Source organism: Oncorhynchus nerka, linkage group LG24 (assembly GCF_034236695.1).
Source record: "Oncorhynchus nerka isolate Pitt River linkage group LG24, Oner_Uvic_2.0, whole genome shotgun sequence".
Classification (NCBI taxonomy): Eukaryota; Metazoa; Chordata; class Actinopteri; order Salmoniformes; family Salmonidae; genus Oncorhynchus; species Oncorhynchus nerka.
The window spans coordinates 47730788-47748207 of NC_088419.1; the positions used below are offsets into that span (position 1 = coordinate 47730788).

A 17420-nucleotide genomic window follows, 5' to 3' on the forward strand; every position below is an offset into this window, starting at 1 on the left:
CATCTTCACAAGGTCCTTTGCTGTTGCTCTGGGATTGATTTGCACTTTTTGCACTAAAGTACGTTCATCTCTAGGAGACAGAGCACGTCTTCTTCCTGAGCGGTATGACGGCTGTGTGGTCCCATGGTTTTTATACTTGCGTACTATTGTTTGTACAGATGAACGTGGTACCTTCAGGCATTTGGAAATTGCTCCCAAGGATGGTGGAGGTCTACAATTATTTTCTGAGGTCTTGGCTGATTTCTTTTGATTTTCCCATGATGTCAAGCAAAGAGGCACTGAGTTTGAAGGTAGACCTTGAAATACATCCACAGGTACAATTGACTCAAATGATGTCAATTAGCCAATCAGAAGCTTCTAATGCCATGACACAATTTTCTGGAATTTTCCAAGCTGTTTAAGGCACTGCCAACTTAGTGTATGCAAACTTCTGACCCACTGGAATTTTGATACATTGAAATAAACTGTCTGTGAACAATTGTTGGAAAAATGACTGACTTGTGTCATGCACAAAGTAGATGTCCTAACCGACTTGCCAAAACTATAGTTTGTTAACAAGGGTGGAGTGGTTGAAAAACAAGTTTTAATGACTCCCAAGCTAAGGGTATGTTAACTTCCGTACTTCAACTGTATGAATGTACTGTACCAGTCAAAGGTTTTGACTCAGTCATTCCAGTTTTTTGTTGTTGTGCTATTTTCTAATAGTGAAGACATCAAAACTATGAAGTAACACGTATGGGATCATGAAGTAACCAAAAATTGTTAAACAAATCAAAATATATTTTATATTTGAGATTTTTGCCTTGATGACAGCTTTGCACTCTTGACTGCTTTTCCTTCACTCTGCGGTCCAACTCATCCCAAACAGCGGCAGTTAGCCTAGTGGTTAAAGCGTTGGGGCCGTAACCGAAAGGTTGCTGGATCGAATCCTTGAGCTGACAATTTAGTTATCCCACTGTTCCCCGGTAGGCCGTCATTGTGAATAAGAATTTGTTCTTAACTGACTTGCCTAGTTAAATAAAGGTTCAATTACAAAAATCCATCTCAATTAGGTTGAGGTCAGGTGAATGTGGAGGCCAGGTCATCTGATGCAGCACTCCATCACTGTGTTTTGGGCCATTGTCCAGTTGAAAAACAAATGATCGTCCCACTAAGCGCAAACCAGATGGGATGACGTATCGCTGCAGAATTCTTTGGTAGCCATGCTGGTTAAGTGTGCCTTGAATTCTAAAAAAATCACTGACGGTGTCACCAGCAAAGCACCCCCATACCATCACATCTCATCCTCCATACTTCACGGTGGGAACCACACATGCGGAGATCATCCATTCACCTGTTCTGTGTCGCACAAAGACTGCACTCCATTGCTCAGGTTTCTTCCCCGAAGCAAGTCTCTTCTTATTATTGGTGTCTTTTAGTAGTGGTTTCTTTGTAGCAATGGTACCATGAGGTCTGATTTGACGCAGTCTCCTCTGAGCAGTTGATGTTGAGATGTCTGTTACTTGAACTCTGTGAAACATTTATTTGGACTGCAATCTTAGGTGCAGAGGTAACTTCTGTGTCCTGTGGTGGTCCTCATGAGAGCCAGTTTCATCATGGTTTTTGTGACTGTACTTGAAGAAACTTTCAAAGTTCTTGACATTTTCCGGGTTGACTGTTTCATGTCTTAATGTAGTGATGGACTGTCATTTCTCTTTGCATAGTTGAGCTGTTCTTGCCATAATATGGACTTGGTCTTTTACCAAATAGGGCTATCTTCTGTATACTAACCCTACATTAAGAAGGAAATAAATTCAACAAATTAATTTTTAACAAGGCATAAAAAGAAAAACCCTTGAAAAACCCTTGAGTAGGTAGGTAGGTAGGTATCCGCTGAATTGCAGAGCGCCAAATTCAAATTAAATTACTAATTTTTAAAAATTTTCATGAAATCACAAGTGCAATATATCAAAACAAAGTTTAGCTTGTTTCTAGCTGGCGTGTCCGATTTCAATAAAGCTTTTCGGCGAAAGCATACCAGGGTAGCCTAGTGGTTAGAGCGTTGGACTAGGAACCGAAAGGTTGCAAGTTCGAATCCCCGAGCTGACAAGGTACAAATCTGTCGTTCTGCCCCTGAACAGGCAGTTAACCCACTGTTCCTAGGCCGTCATTGAAAATAAGAATTTGTTCTTAACTCGCTTGCCTAGTAAAATTAAAATAAATAAAACCAAGCGTTTATGTAAGAACATCTCTCTCAGTAGAAAAAATATTACAAACAGCTAGCAGCCAAGTAGATTGGTCACGAAAGTCAGAAAAGCAATCAATTAAATCGCTTACCTTTGATGATCTTCGGATGTTTGCACTCACGAGACTCCCAGTTACACAATAAATGTTCCTCTTGTTCCATAAAGATTATTTTTATATCCAAAATACCTTCATTTGTTTGGCGCGTTATGTTCAGAAATCCACAGGCTCGAGCGCAGACGAAAATTCCAAATAGTATCCGTAAAGTGCGTAGAAAGATGTCAAATGTTTTTTCTAATCAATCCTCAGGTTGTTTTTACAATATATAATCGATAATATGTCAACCGGAATGTAGCCTCTTCCATAGGAAGTTGCGCATGAAAAACTCATCCACTGCCGCGATGGGTTCTTTCTCGCTCATTTTTCAAAATAAAAGCCTGAAACTATGTCTAAAGACTCTTCACACCTTGAGGAAGCCATAGGAAAAGGATATCCTTTGCAACACATATAAAATATCCCTTTAAATGGAGGCAAAGGCATCCAATGGAACAGAGAGCATTCAGGAAAAACAGCACTTTGTTGGATTTTCCTCAGGTTTTCGCCTGCAATATCAGTTCTGTTATACTCACAGACAATATTTTGAGTGTTTTCTATCCTAATATGACAATTATATGCATATCCTAGTTTCTGGGCCTGAGAAATAGGCAGTTTCAAATGGGTACGTTTTTTAGCCAAAAAGCCAAAAACAACACTCAATAAGTTAAAGGCTCAAAATGGATAGAAACAAATACTTTTCTTCTGAAACTCAACAGTCTATTCTTGTTCTGAGAAAGGAAGGCTTTTCTATGCGAGAAATTGCCAAGAAAGATCTCGTTCAATGCTGTGTACTACTCCCATTACAGAACAGTGCAAACTGGCTCTAACCAGAATAGAAAGAGGAGTGGGAGGCCCCGGTGCACAACTGAGCAAGAGGACAAGTACATTAGAGTGTCTAGTTTGAGAAACAGACGCCTCACAAGTCCTCAACTGGCAGCTTCATTAAATAGTACCAGCAAAACACCAGTCTCAACGTCAACAGTGAAGAGGCCACTCCGGGATGCTGCCCTTATTTTAGAAATGAACATTAAATTCACTGGCAATACCTCTTGTGGACATTCCTGCAGTCAGCATGCCAAATGCACGCTCACTCAAAACTTGAGACGTCTGTGACATTGTATTGTGACAAATCGGCACATTTTATAGTGGCTTTTTGGGGGGCCCCAGCACAAGTTGCACCTGTGTAATGATCATGCTTATTAATCAACTTCTCGATATGCCACACCTGTCAGGTGGATGAATTATCTTAGCAAAGGAGAAAGGCTCACAAACAGGGATGTAAACACGTCTGTACACCAAATTTGAGAGAAATAAGCTTTTTGTGGACAATTTTGGGGATCTTTTTATTTCAGCTCATGAACCATGGAACCAACACTTTACATCTTGCTTTTCTATTTTTGTTCAGTGTAGTAGCTGGCTCGTTTTGCCTCTTGACTTTCCCCTAACCCTGGACCAAGTTTTGGAAACCCTGCTTTAGAGCATAAATACCATCTGGGATATAAACATGTTTGTCTCACCGGAATAAGCTACTACCGCACTATTCATTAACTGTGCGATCGAAAGCACCCCATTTGACCGTCATGTGTCATGCCGCTAGCGGCACCCCTCGACAATATTCCGCTGAAAAGGCAGCGCGCGAAATTCAAAAATATTTTGCATTAACAAGTGCAATACACCAAATGAAAGGTAAACTTCTTGTTAATCTACCCATCCTGTCCGATTTCAAAAAGGCTTTACAGCGAAAGCACAACATATGATTATGTTAGGTCAGAGCCGAGTCACAAAAACACACACAGCCATTTTTCCAGCCAAAGAGAGGAGTCACAAAAAGCAGAAATATAGATAAAATGAATCACTAACCTTTGATGATCTTCATTAGATGACACTCATAGGACTTCATGTTACACAATACATGTACGTTTTGCTCGATAAAGTGCATATTTATATCCAAAAATCTATTTACATTGGCGCGTTAAGTTCAGTAATGTTTTGCTTCCAAAACATCCAGCGATTTTGCAGAGAGCCACATCAGTTTACAGAAATACTCATTATAAACATTGATACAAGATACAAGTGTTATTCACAGAATTAAAGATATACTTCTCCTTAATGCAACCGCTGTGTCAGATTTCAAAAAAACTTTACGGAAAAAGCAAACCATGCAATAATCTAAGTACCTCGTTCAGACAACAAATCAAGCCAAACAGATATCCGCCATGTTGGAGTCAACAGAAGTCAGAAATAGCATTATAAATATTCACTTACCTTTGATGATCTTCATCAGAATGCACTCCCAGGAATCCCAGGTCCACAATAAATGTTTGATTTGTTCGATAACGTTCATCTTTATGTCCAAATACCTCCTTTTTGTTCGCACGTTTAGCCCAGTAATCCAAATTCATGACGCACGACCACTAGGAGCAGACGAAAAGTCAACAAGTTCCATTACAGTCTGTAGAAACATGTCAAACGGAGTATAGAATCAATCTTTAGGATGTTTTTAACATAAATCTTCAATAATGTTCCAACCGGAGAATTCCTTTGTCTTCAGAAATGCAATGGAACTCAAGCTAACTCTCCGGTGAACGCGCGTGGCCAGCTCGTGGTTCTCTGCCAGACCACTGACTCAAAGAGCCCTCATTCCCCCCTCCTTCACAGTAGAAGCATCAAACAAGGTTCTAAAGACTGTTGACATCTAGTGGAAGCCTTAGGAAGTGCAATTTGACCCCATAGACACTGTGTATTCGATAGGCCAAGAGTTGAAAAACTGAAAACCTCAGATTTTCAGGGTTTCGCCTGCCATATGAGTTTTGTTATACTCACAGACATCATTCAAACAGTTTTAGAAACTTTAGTGTTTTCTATCCAAATCTACTAATAATATGCATATATTAGCAACTGGGACTGAGTAGCAGGCATTTTACTCTGGGCACGCTTTTCATCCAAACGTGAAAACGCTGCCCCCTATCCCAAACAGGTTAACGTTTCAATTGCTAAACATGATCACATTATATAGGTAACTTCTGATCATTGCATAGCCTACGTGATAAAAAAGTAACAGTTTACAGGGAGATGCACAAAAATAGGTTTTGGCGCAAAACCAGTTGCCAGTGCTCCAAACTCTTATACATGTTTCTTCTTTTACTGGTGATCAGCAACAATCAGTAGGACATCGCTAACCCACTTTATTATAAATAAATAAATGTGCTCATCAACCGTAAATCATCTGTGTCTGGTTATTCATATAAGCATGTCTTTAGATTAAGTGACGGAGGACATAGGACCATCGTCACACTTGAGTTAGGGAATTGCCGCATTCAAAACAACTGGGAACTCGGAGTTCGGTGCGTTCAAGACAACAGGGACCTTGAAAAAAAACGAGCTCCAACTGGGGATGTTTAAAAAATAAAAAATAAACTTGTCATCCAACTTAGAATTCCAAGTCGGCTCCTGTATAAACAGAGTTATGGTAATGTGGCTGTATTGTCTTTCATGAGGTCACAAACATGAAACAAAATGGACCGGGTCGTAGCTGGCTTCTCCACCGACCGTTTACACATTCTCTAAAACATGGATATTGTTCAGTTCTCAAGTTCTGTGATGTCGAAGAAGTTCCTTTGTTCTCTCTATGTGTCTCTTTCTGCAAGACCAGGAGGAAAGTCTCTCCTCCAGGAATTTACGACCTGAGATAACAGAACCTGGGTGTAGGAGATTGAGAGGAGGAAGCCACTCACTATACCCAAAGAGGGCCACGTCATGACAGTCTATACAAGCAAGTCAAACACCCATGAGTACAAATCTACTCCACATCTCCAAATCATAAAACTCATGTCATATACAGTGTCAATATTTATGATCTCTGTTTGTTACAAAATGACATGTCGTCATAGCCTGGGTTCTGAACAGAATGAGCCTATGAAGGACATTTGCTTCAGCACACGCTCCTGAATGCGCTCATGACTACTTTCTATGGACACCAAAATTACGATCTGTTTCTCCGAATTACCTTGTGAAAGCCTAACACTAAGATCGTATGTTGACAAGAGATCAAGCTTTCAAATCATGCACACATTACCCAGGTTATGATTTATAATGTACAGAAATTGTGTGCATGGCAGGGATGCAGGGTTGTGTTCCAAAATAAATAACTACAAGTGTGCTTGCTCTAGGTCCTCAACGACACAGCTCGGAGAGCTCAAACAAGTACCTTATAGTTGAAGATTTCTTTGTCATAAAAGTGCATTGAAATTGCTTCGAAACTGCACACTTTGAAGTGGTTTATGGCCACTTGGAGACACCAGTTATTCGTCTCACTCAAACCCTCGTAATTTTTTTTGTCTTATGCTGCACATTCCCCTACATTTTTCATGCTACTGAATGTATCCAGAGAATTTTAAGATTTCGTTATCAACAAATGTTACGAAAAGTACAGTAAATGTAAAATGCACAAAGCGAACCGTGTAATATTTGGATCCAGACTTGTCAGGTAAACTTGTGTACTCACCTTTGGTTAAAAACAAAAAATCCCATTATCTCCAAACTGTTCCCTATCAATTGCTACCATGGATGCATTTTCATATTTGTTATGTAAGAGACATTTCAATTTAGCTCTATATATGTAGGCCAATTCCCACGAGTGCAACGGGTTAACGCCCACCGTAGCAAAACGGGCATTTCTTATTAAACTAGCTCAGGTGGTACCTCCTTGTTCTGGACCCCAGATGTGTGGCTCAGTGGCACAGAGTACTGAGTCACTCATCGTCCTCAACTGGCCACCCACAGTGAATCAGGATCAGACTGTTTCTGTTGACCCTCCTGACTGACTCTCTCTTGCAGGACTTCTCGAATGACGACACCAAGCTGGAGTACAATGTGGACGCAGACAATGGCATCGCGATGGAGGGCTACCTGTTTAAGAGGGCCAGCAATGCCTTCAAGACATGGAACAGGTCAGCTGCAAGAAATTATGCTCTTTCTTATTTCCTCCCTCATTCTCTGACATTCCCTATTTTTTTCTCTCTCTCCTTCTCCCCCTTGTCTCTCTTTATCGTTCTCCCCCGTTTCTCTCTTTCTCGCTCTCTCTCCCTTCACCCCCCCCCCCCCCCTCTGTCTCTTTCTGGTCAAGCTGATATGTCCCCTAGCACAGCTTCACCATTGCACTAAACTCCACAATACATGTCCAGTATGTAGAACATGCATGGAAGAAGTCATCTTTATGTCCTCTAACTGTATGGTGATTAGGGTGGAGAGGTGATAATTCTCTGTTTAGTCTGCCCAGGGCCCTAGTCAGCCAGGTGGGAAGGATGGAGGGAGGTAGGGATGGTGAGAGGGAGGGATTCAAGCTGCTGAGGCGGCGTCTCCATGGCGCTCAATAGTGACATGTGACGTAGTCAACTGACACGACGGGGAGCGCTGCCTGATTGGCGCATGGCTCTGTGTGCTGCAATGGAGTTAGCAAGTAGACCTCCAGCTCTTTATTGTCCTGTAGCCTCCAAAGCCATTCCCTGTACTGCAAGATGGAGGTCTCTGGAACCATGCCTTTTGAGAATAACTTGTAATATCTAAACAATTGGGTTTCAAACGTTACAAAGTTAAATGTTACCACGCACACAACTTTTCCCTTGATATTTTCTGTCAAACCATGACAAACAGCATAGTTTTCTAGAATAGGAATCCAGGATTTAAAAACCATATCATAATCTATATATTTATATTTCATTAAATCTATAACCATTTCAATTTACTTTCTTAACTAACTTGTTTCTCTGACTACTGAGAATAGTTGGAATGCTTGCATGCATTTCAGAAGTCAACCTTCAGCCTCTGAGATAAATGCAATAAATTGTGTCACCCATTTACCTGTGACCGTGACTGCTGGTGTGATCTCCTTTCAGGCGCTGGTTCTCCATTCAAAACAATCAGTTAGTTTACCAGAAGAAATTCAAGGTAAGTCCGTTGACTCCAGCAGTGTCCCAAATGGCACCCTATTCCCTATAGGCCCTGGTCAAAAGTAGTGCACTTAATAGGGCCATGTTCGGTTATAATCTCCACCCGGCACAGCCAGAAGAAGACTGGCCACCCCTCAGAGCCTGGTTCCTCTCTAGGTTTCTTCCTTGGTTCTGGCCTTCGTAGAGTGTTTTTCCTAGCCACCGTGCTTTTACATCTGCATTGCATGCTGGTTGGAGTTTTAGGCTGGGTTTCTGTACAGCACTTTGTGACATCGGCTGATGTAAAAAGGGCTTAATAAATCAATTTGATTGATTGAAATAAATTTGATTGATTTAGGATGCAGACTCCAACTGTACCACCCACCATCAAATATACACTACTGTTCAAGTTTGGGGTTTGGGGTCACTTAGAAATTTCCTCAACTGGCAGCTTCATTAAATAGTACCCGCAAAACACCAGTCTCAACGTCAACAGGGAAGAGGCGACTCCGGGATGCTGGCCTTCTAGGCAGAGTTCCTCTGTCCAGTGTCCTTTTGCCCATTTTAATATTTTTATTGGCCAGTCTGAGATATGGCTTTCTCTTTGCAACTCCGCCTGAAGCCCAGCATCCCGGAGCCACTTCTTCAATGTTGACATTGAGACTGGTGTTTTGCAGGTACTATTTAATGAAGCTGCCAGTTGAGGACTTGTGAGGCGTCTGTTTCTCGAACTAGACACTCCTCTTGCTCAGTTGTGCACCGGGGCCTCCCACTCCTCTCTCTATTCTGGTTATAGCCAATTTGCACTGTTCTGTAATGGGAGTAGTACACAGCCTTGTGCAAAATCTTCAGTTTCTTGGCAATTTTCTCGCATGGATTAGCCGTCATTTATCAGAACAGAAAAAAGTTATTTGTTTCTGGCCATTTTGAGCCTGTAATTAAACCCACAAATGCTGATGCTACAGATGCTTAACTAGTCTAAAGGCCCGTTTTATTGCTTCTTTAATCAGCACAAAGTTTTAAGCTGTGCTAACATAATCACAAAATAGTTTTCTAATGATCAATTAGCCTTTTCAAATTATAAACTTGGATTAGCTAACACAACGTGCCATTGGAACATGAGTGATAATGGGCCTATGTAGATATTCCATAAAAAATCTGCCGTCATTTACAACATTAACAATGTCTACACTGCATTTCTGATCAATTTTATGTTACTTTAATGGACCTTTTTTTTTTCTTCAAAAACAAGGACATTTCTCAGTGACACCAAACTTTTGAACGGTACTATACATGTTTCACTTGCAGCCAATATTCCCCTTACATTTTTTATGTACTGAAGTAGGGTTGAATAAGGAGCACAGTTAACAAATGATGAGTTTGTGGAATGTGGAGGAAAACAATTCACTCTGCTGCTGGTTACAATGTGAAATCAGAGTCTATGCAGTGTTGTGAAGCATTTCCATTTGCGCATGTGTGTCAGAGCGCTGAGTATGTGTGTATTGTGCATTGTAGTGTGTTCGTTTTACTAAGACTGTGTGTGTTCTCCTTTCCCAGGATAATCCCACAGTGGTGGTGGAGGACTTGCGGCTATGCACAGTCAAACACTGTGAGGATATTGAACGCCGCTTCTGCTTTGAAGTGGTGTCCCCCACCAAGTGAGTACACACACACACAATATATTGCACATACAGTTGAGGTCAGAAGTTTAAATACACTTAGGTTGGAGTCATTAAAACTCGTTTTTCAACCACTCCACAAATTTCCTGTTAACAAACCCTAGTTTTGGCTAGTCTTTTAGGACATCTATTGTGTGCATGACACAAGTAATTTTCCAAACAATTGTTTACAGACAGGTTATTTCACTTATATTTCACTGTATCATAATTCCAAGGGCACTGCGTTCATCCACCTCTGGCCTGCTCGCCTCCCTACCACTGAGGAAGTACAGTTCCCGCGCAGCCCAGTCAAAACTGTTCGCTGCTCTGGCCCCCCAATGGTGGAACAAACTCCCTCACGACGCCAGGACAGCGGAGTCAATCACCACCTTCCGGAGACACCTGAAACCCCACCTCTTTCAGGAATACCTAGGATAGGATAAAGTAATCCTTCTCACCCTCCCCCCCCTTAAAAGATTTAGATGCACTATTGTAAAGTGGCTGTTCCACTGGATGTCTTAAGGTGAATGCACCAATTTGTAAGTCGCTCTGGATAAGAGCGTCTGCTAAATGACTTAAATGTAAATGTAAATGTAAATTCCAGTGGGTCAGAAGTTTACATACACTAAGTTGACTGTGCCTTGAAACAGCATGGAAAATTCCAGAAAATGATATCATGGCTTCTGAAGCTTCTGATAGGCTACTTGACCTAATTTGAGTGAATTGGAGGTATACCTGTGGATGTATTTCAAGGCCTACCTTCAAACTCAGTGCCTCTTTGCTTGACCTCATTGGAAAATCAAAAGAAATCAGCCAAGACCTCAGAAAAATAATTGTAGACCTCCACAAGTCTGGTTCATCCTTGGGAGCAATTTCCAAATGCCTGAAGGTACCACATTCATCTGTACAAACAATAGTATGCAAGTATAAACACCATGGGACCACGCAGCCCGTCAAACCACTCAGTTCTGTCTCCTAGAGATAAATGTACTTTGGTGCGAAAAGTGCAACTCAATCCCAGAACAACAGCAAAGAACCAGCAAAGAACGTGAAGATTCTGAAGGAAACCGGTACAAAAGTATCTGTATCCACAGTAAAACGAGTCCTATAATCGAAATAACCTGAAAGGCCGCTCAGCAAGGAAGAAGCCACTGCTCCAAAACCACCATAAAAAGCCAGACTACTGTTTGCAGCTGCACATGGAGACAAAGATCATACTTTTTGGAGAAATGTCCTCTGGTCTGATGAAACAAAAATAGAACTGTTTCGCCATACGCCATAATGACCATCATTATGTTAGGAGGAGAAAGGTGGAGGCTTGCAAGCCGAAGAACACCATCCCAACCGTGAAGCACAGGGGTGGCAGCATCATGTTGTGTGGGGGTGCTTTGCTGCAGGAGGGACTGGTGCACTTCACAAAATAGATAGCATCATGAGGAGGTAAAATGATGTGGCTATATTGAAGCAAAATCTCAAGACATCAGTCAGGAAGTTAAAGCTTTGTTGCAAATAGGTCTTCCAAATGGCCAATGACCCCAAGCATACTTCCAAAGTTGTGGCAAAATGACTTAAGGACAACAAAGTCAAGATATTGGAGTGACCATCACAAAGACCTGACCTCAATCCTATAGAAAATTTGGGGGCATAACTGAAAAAGCGTGTGCGAGCAAGGAGGCCTACAAACCTGACTCAGTTTCACCAGCTCTGTCAGGAGGAATGGGCCAAAATTCACCCAACTCATTGTGGGAAGCTTGTGGAAGGCTACCCAAAACATTTGACCAAAGTTTAACAATTTAAAGGCAATGCTACCAAATACTAATTGAGTGTATGTAAACTTCTGACCCACTGGGAATGTGATGAAAGAAATAAAAGCTGAAATAAATCCTTCTCTCCACTATTATTCTGACATTTCACATTCTTAAAATAAAGTGGTAATCCTAATTGACCTGAAACAGGGAGTTTTTACTAGGATTAAAAGTCAGGAATTGTGAAAAACTGAGTTTAAATGTATTTGGCGAAGGTGTATGTAAACGTCCAACTTCAACTGTATATAGTGCATTTGGAAAGTATTCAGACCTCTTCCATTTTTCCACATTTTGTTATGTTACAAAAAAATTATCAATATACACACAATCCCCCATAATGACAAAGCGAAAACAGGTTTTTAGAAATGTATTTTTTTTTAACAAAAAAAACCCAGATACATAAGTAGTGAGACCCTTTGCTATGAGACTCGAAATTGAGCTCAGGTGTATTCTGTTTCCATTCCATGATCATCGTTGAGATGTTTCTACAACTTGATTGGAATCCACCTGTGGTAAATTCAATTGATTGGACATTATTTGGAAGGAGCACACCTGTCTATATAAGGTCCCACAGTTGTCAGTGCATGTCAGAGTGAAAACCAAGCCATGAGGCTGAAGGAATTCTACGTAGAGCTCAGAGACAGGATTGTGTCAAGGCATAGATCTGGGGAAGGGTACCATTTTTTTTGCAGCAGCATTGAAGGTCCCCAATAACACAGTGGCCTTCATCATTCTTAAATGGAAGATGTTTGGAAGCACCAGTACTCTTCCTAGAGCCTGCCGCCGGGGGGGCCTTGGTCAGGCCCTTTTGCAGCACTCCACCAATCAGGCCTTTATGATAGAGTTGCCAGACGGAAGCCACTCCTCATTAAAAGGCACATGACAGCCCACTTGGCATTTGCCAAAAGGCACCTAAAGGACTCTGACCATGAAAATCAAGATTCTCTCGTCTGATGAAACCAAGATTGATCCTTGATGAAAACCTGTTCTAGAGCGCTCAGGACCTCAGACTGGGGCGAAGGTTCACCTTCCAACAGGACAGCGACCCTAAGCACACAGCCAAGAAAACGCAGGAGTGTCTTCGGGACAAGTCTCTGAATGTCCTTGAGCGGCCCATCCTGGACTTCAACCCGATCGAACATCTCGTAGACACCTAAAAATAGCTGTTCAGAGATGCTCCCCATCCAACCTGACAAAGCTTGAGAGAATCTGCTGAGAAGAATGGGAGAAACTCCACAAATACAGGTGTGCCAAGCACGTAGCGTCATACCCAAGAATGCTCGAGGCTGTAATCACTGCCAACGGTGCTTCAACGAAGTACTGAGTAAATGGTCTGAATACTTATGTGAATGTGGTATTGTTTTTTTTACATTTGATAAAATTTCTAAAAACATTTTTCCCATTGGTCATTATGGGGTATTGTGTGTGGATTTATGAGGGGGGAAATTATTGAATCCATTTTAGAATCAGGCTGTAACGTAACAAAATGTGGAAAAAGTCAAAGGGCCTGAATACTTTCCGAATTCCTGCCTTCAGGAAGTATTCACACCCCCTTGACTCCTTCCACATTCTGTTTTGTTACAGCCTGCATTTAAAATGGATTAAATTGAGATTTTCTTTTGTCACTGTCCTATACACAATACCCCATAATGTCAAAGTGTAATTATGTTTTTCAACATTTTTACAAATGAATGAAAAACTGAAATGTCTTGAGTCAATTACTATTCAAGTTGAGGATGGGTCAACAACATTGTAGTTACTCCACAAAACAAACATCATTGACAGTGAAAAGAAGGAAGCCTATATAGAATAACAAATATTAAAAGAAAATGCATCCTGTTTTGAAATAAGGCAAAAACTGCAAGAAATTTACTTTTTGTCCAGAATATAAAGCATTATGTTTGGTGCAAATCCAACACAACACATCACTGAGTACCACTCCTCATATTTTCAAGCATGGGTTTATTTTCAAGTGTCATGTTATGGGTATGCTTGTCATCGGCAAGGACTAGGGAGGTTGTTATGATAAAAAGAAACTGAATAGAGCTAAGCACAAGTAAAATTCTAGATGAAAACCTGGTTGTCTGCTTTCCATCAGATCTTGGGAGATAAATTCACCTTTCAGCAGGACAATAACCTAAAACACAAGGCCAAATATACACTGCAGTTGCTTACCAAGATGACATTGAATGTTCCTGAGTGGCCTAGTTACAGTTTTGACTCAATTTTCAGCCAGGTGTACAAAGTTGTACTTATTTATCCACTTTGACAGAGTATTTTGTGTAGATCATTGACCAAAAAAAAAAAATCACACTTTGTAACACAGCAAAATGTGCAAGAAGTCGAGGTGTGTATACATTTATAGATACAAGTGCACACAGAGTACCTAGACACATGACTCGAACCCAGAGAGAGAGAGAGAGAGAGAGAGAGAGAGAGAGAGAGAGAGAGAGAGAGAGAGAGAGAGAGAGAGAGAGAGAGAGAGAGAGAGAGAGAGAGAGAGAGAGAGAGAGAGAGAGAGAGAGAGAGAGAGAGAGAGAGAGAGAGAGAGAGAGAGAGAGAGAGAGAGAGAGAGAGAGAGAGAGAGAGAGAGAGAGAAGCAGGCCAGGGAACAGGCTGATGTCTGAGCGCTCCAGTAGCAGGCCAGGGAACAGGCTGATGTCTGAGCGCTCCAGTAGCAGGCAAGGGAACAGGCTGATGTCTGAGCGCTCCAGTAGCAGGCCAGGGAACAGGCTGATGTCTCTTGGTGTCCCTCCCCTCTCAGGAGCTGTATGATGCAGGCGGACTCTGAGAAGCTGAGGCAGGCCTGGATCAAAGCTGTCCAGAACAGCATTGCCACTGCCTTCAGGGAGCAGGGAGAGGACGCTGAGGTGAGTCACCACACACTGGCTTAACTTATGCAATCAATCCATTATCTCAATGTCAGGCCGAAAATAATCAGACATACCTCATAGACAAAATATGTGAACAAAAATAAAGGATATCCCTCTAGTGTGCTGCAACCCCTCCGGGTGTCTGTGCGTATCTGTCTTGCTTGACAAATCTATGTGGTCTGTGACAATAGGCAATAAAGTAATCTTCTTCTAGAGAAAGTGTGTGTGTGTCTTGTGTATAACATCATGTACTCGACTTTCCACGCCAGAAGCTGGACCGGAAGTCTTCCACGTCGACTGGCAGCCTGGAATCAGGCGGCGAGCCCAAAGAGAAGTCACTAAAGGGGGAGAGTGCCCTCCAGAGGGTCATGGTCATTGGGGGCAATGCCTGCTGCTGCGACTGTGGCCAGCCTGACCCTCGCTGGGCCAGCATCAACCTGGGCATCACCCTCTGCATCCAGTGCTCCGGAATACACAGGTACATTCCTATCACTGCAAATACTACACACCAAGGCACTACTGTGTACAAGTACCAAACTTCATATGTATTCACCAACGTACTATACCGAAGTACCATCAAGATGACACTGAGATAATACTTTGGACTTATCTTACCATGGTATGATAAAGGTACTATACAACAAGGTACTAGACTGGTGCTATACAACAGTACAAATGTTCAATGTTTTTTTACTAGATGTGAATAACAATACAAAAAATCAAAGGCTCGGCAAATTTGGCCCCAAGTCCATTTTGGACTGTAGACTTACTGACTGTATACTCCCACCTTGTGGCCACAGCACACATTACACCCTCGATGGACCAGCATATAATGCAAACAACACAGCCTTTGAAGCTGTGTGGAGTCATTTAGTTATTTTTAGACAATATCGTTGATGTATGAGTTGCTAACAGACTATCTCCATCTGCAGGAGTCTGGGGGTCCATTTCTCCAAGGTGCGCTCGCTCACCCTGGACTCATGGGAACCGGAACTACTCAAGGTGAGAAAAGAGAGAGTGGGAGGAGGGTTTGCCTAACAGATGGGCCTAAAGGTGTCCACATGCTTCCCAGACGAAACAGTTCGGAACAGTTCCTTCATATATTATGACAACATTTTGTGACATTTCTGTCTATGCCCCTTTGCCGGTGATTGGTCAACAGTAGGGATTCTTCAATAAAGTCTTTGTTGTCATTCAATTGAGAAAAACTGCACCAAACAGATGTAAAAGTGCATGAATGACAGATTTCTTGAGTCATTTTAGATTAATTCAGACTTTTGAGGAAGTGTATACTGGCTGTGGCGTCTCAAAATGGACAAACAATACTATTGCTGTTTTTTTTTCTTGTTTTTCAAGCGAAGTTCTTTTAAGGGAGTATTCAAGGACACTTGTTTGGCCAGCTGAACTGAAGCATGCAGAAGCCTTAAGGCAGCTCACATACTTAAGTGTCTCTTTCAGACTTTCACATACTCAGACTCTTTTACATTAATTGGTGACAAATAAATGCTCAAATGTAATGGTTACAGATTGCAGCGGACTTCGCGTCATGACTTTATGGCTGCGTTTACACAGGCAGCCCAATTCTGATCTTTTGCCCAATTATTGAGGGGGAAAATCTGGATTTGGTGGCCTATATAAACACAGCCAAAACGTCATGACTTAACAGATTTTTTATATGGCAGGATTTTACATGGCTGACTTTATATGTCACTTTACATTAGATGTGGCATGTTGTCCTCTGAATGTGCTGGTTAATTTTGACACAAAGTAACTTTATTCCTTGTTTGTGTGTGTGTGTGGTACACAGCTGATGTGTGAGCTGGGGAACGGGGTCATCAACCAGATCTACGAGGCTCGGAGAGAGGAACTGGGAGCCAGGAAGCCAAGGCCAGCAGACCCCAGGTACGGTACTGCAACTTCTCTGTCTACCATCAGGGGGGGGGGGGGGGGGGGCGGGGGGGGCGGCGATGGTTAACATTAACCATTGGTTTGGCCATTGATTGGATTGATTGATGATGACGAATATTAACATTAAAGGGCAAATTCATGGCACTTGCAACATTAGAGTTGTGAATTATTCCTTCATGAACCTCATTAAATAAACACTGTACAGCTAGTCGATTTGGATAAAAGCATCAGAAAAATTACATTCTATTTCTATTAAATAAATAAAGGGTAGTCCCACATAAGTAGCAAGTGTGCAATAGTATTGCTCAAAGACTGCCTTCTTTCCTTGAGTTGCCAGATTTGTGTAATTTGATCAATTCAACTCTCAAGATTGCTTTCCGTCTTTGCCTGGGTTGCCAGATTTGTTCAGTTTGTTGAATTCACTTTCCCTCTGCATCCCATGTTTTTCCCCAGGCAGGAGATCGAGGCCTACATCAGGGCCAAGTACGTGGACCGACATTTCGTGCGGCGCCCATCTGACGAGGAGCTGCGCTCCAAGGTGGTGTCCCTGTCCAAGCAAGAGAAGAGGCTGAGCAGCAGTTCGGAGCACCTGCCTCCCCGGCCGCCCCCACCCACTCCCAAACTCCGGCCCGCCTCCAATGCCTCAAGTCAGTCAGGTAGGTGTCAACAAGTCCCGGATCCAGTCTCTTAAAGGTGCAGCACAAAAACGCCAATCATAGCACCTGTTCCTCTTCCTCTTTGATTTTACGCTTGCGAAGACCCCATCCCTCTCAGTCCTCCAAAACAAAAACAAACAAGCATTAGGGCCTGTTAATGTTATTACTATTGACCAAAAATACAGTACCAGCTATGGAGTTTGCCTTTTAAAGATACGGCAACAGAATTGCGCTACACTAGTATAATAGAACAACACCATGTCATGCTCAGGAC

General features: G+C 42.0%; 1 protein-coding gene across 3 annotated transcripts in view; it reads left to right on the forward strand.

Moving 5' to 3' along the window:
- Positions 1-17420, forward strand: part of LOC115108059 (arf-GAP with coiled-coil, ANK repeat and PH domain-containing protein 2) — a 114613-nt gene that overhangs the window by 87310 nt on the left and 9883 nt on the right. For 2 of the 3 annotated variants that reach the window (XM_029631980.2, XM_065008931.1), the window contains exons 10-17: positions 7156-7268; positions 8214-8265; positions 9804-9904; positions 14474-14579; positions 14852-15060; positions 15515-15584; positions 16390-16484; positions 16944-17146. In XM_029631980.2, the coding sequence (XP_029487840.1) occupies positions 7156-7268; positions 8214-8265; positions 9804-9904; positions 14474-14579; positions 14852-15060; positions 15515-15584; positions 16390-16484; positions 16944-17146 (949 nt within the window). The remainder of the gene's footprint in view (positions 1-7155; positions 7269-8213; positions 8266-9803; positions 9905-14473; positions 14580-14851; positions 15061-15514; positions 15585-16389; positions 16485-16943; positions 17147-17420) is intronic. The other variant, XM_065008930.1, reaches the window with a different exon arrangement.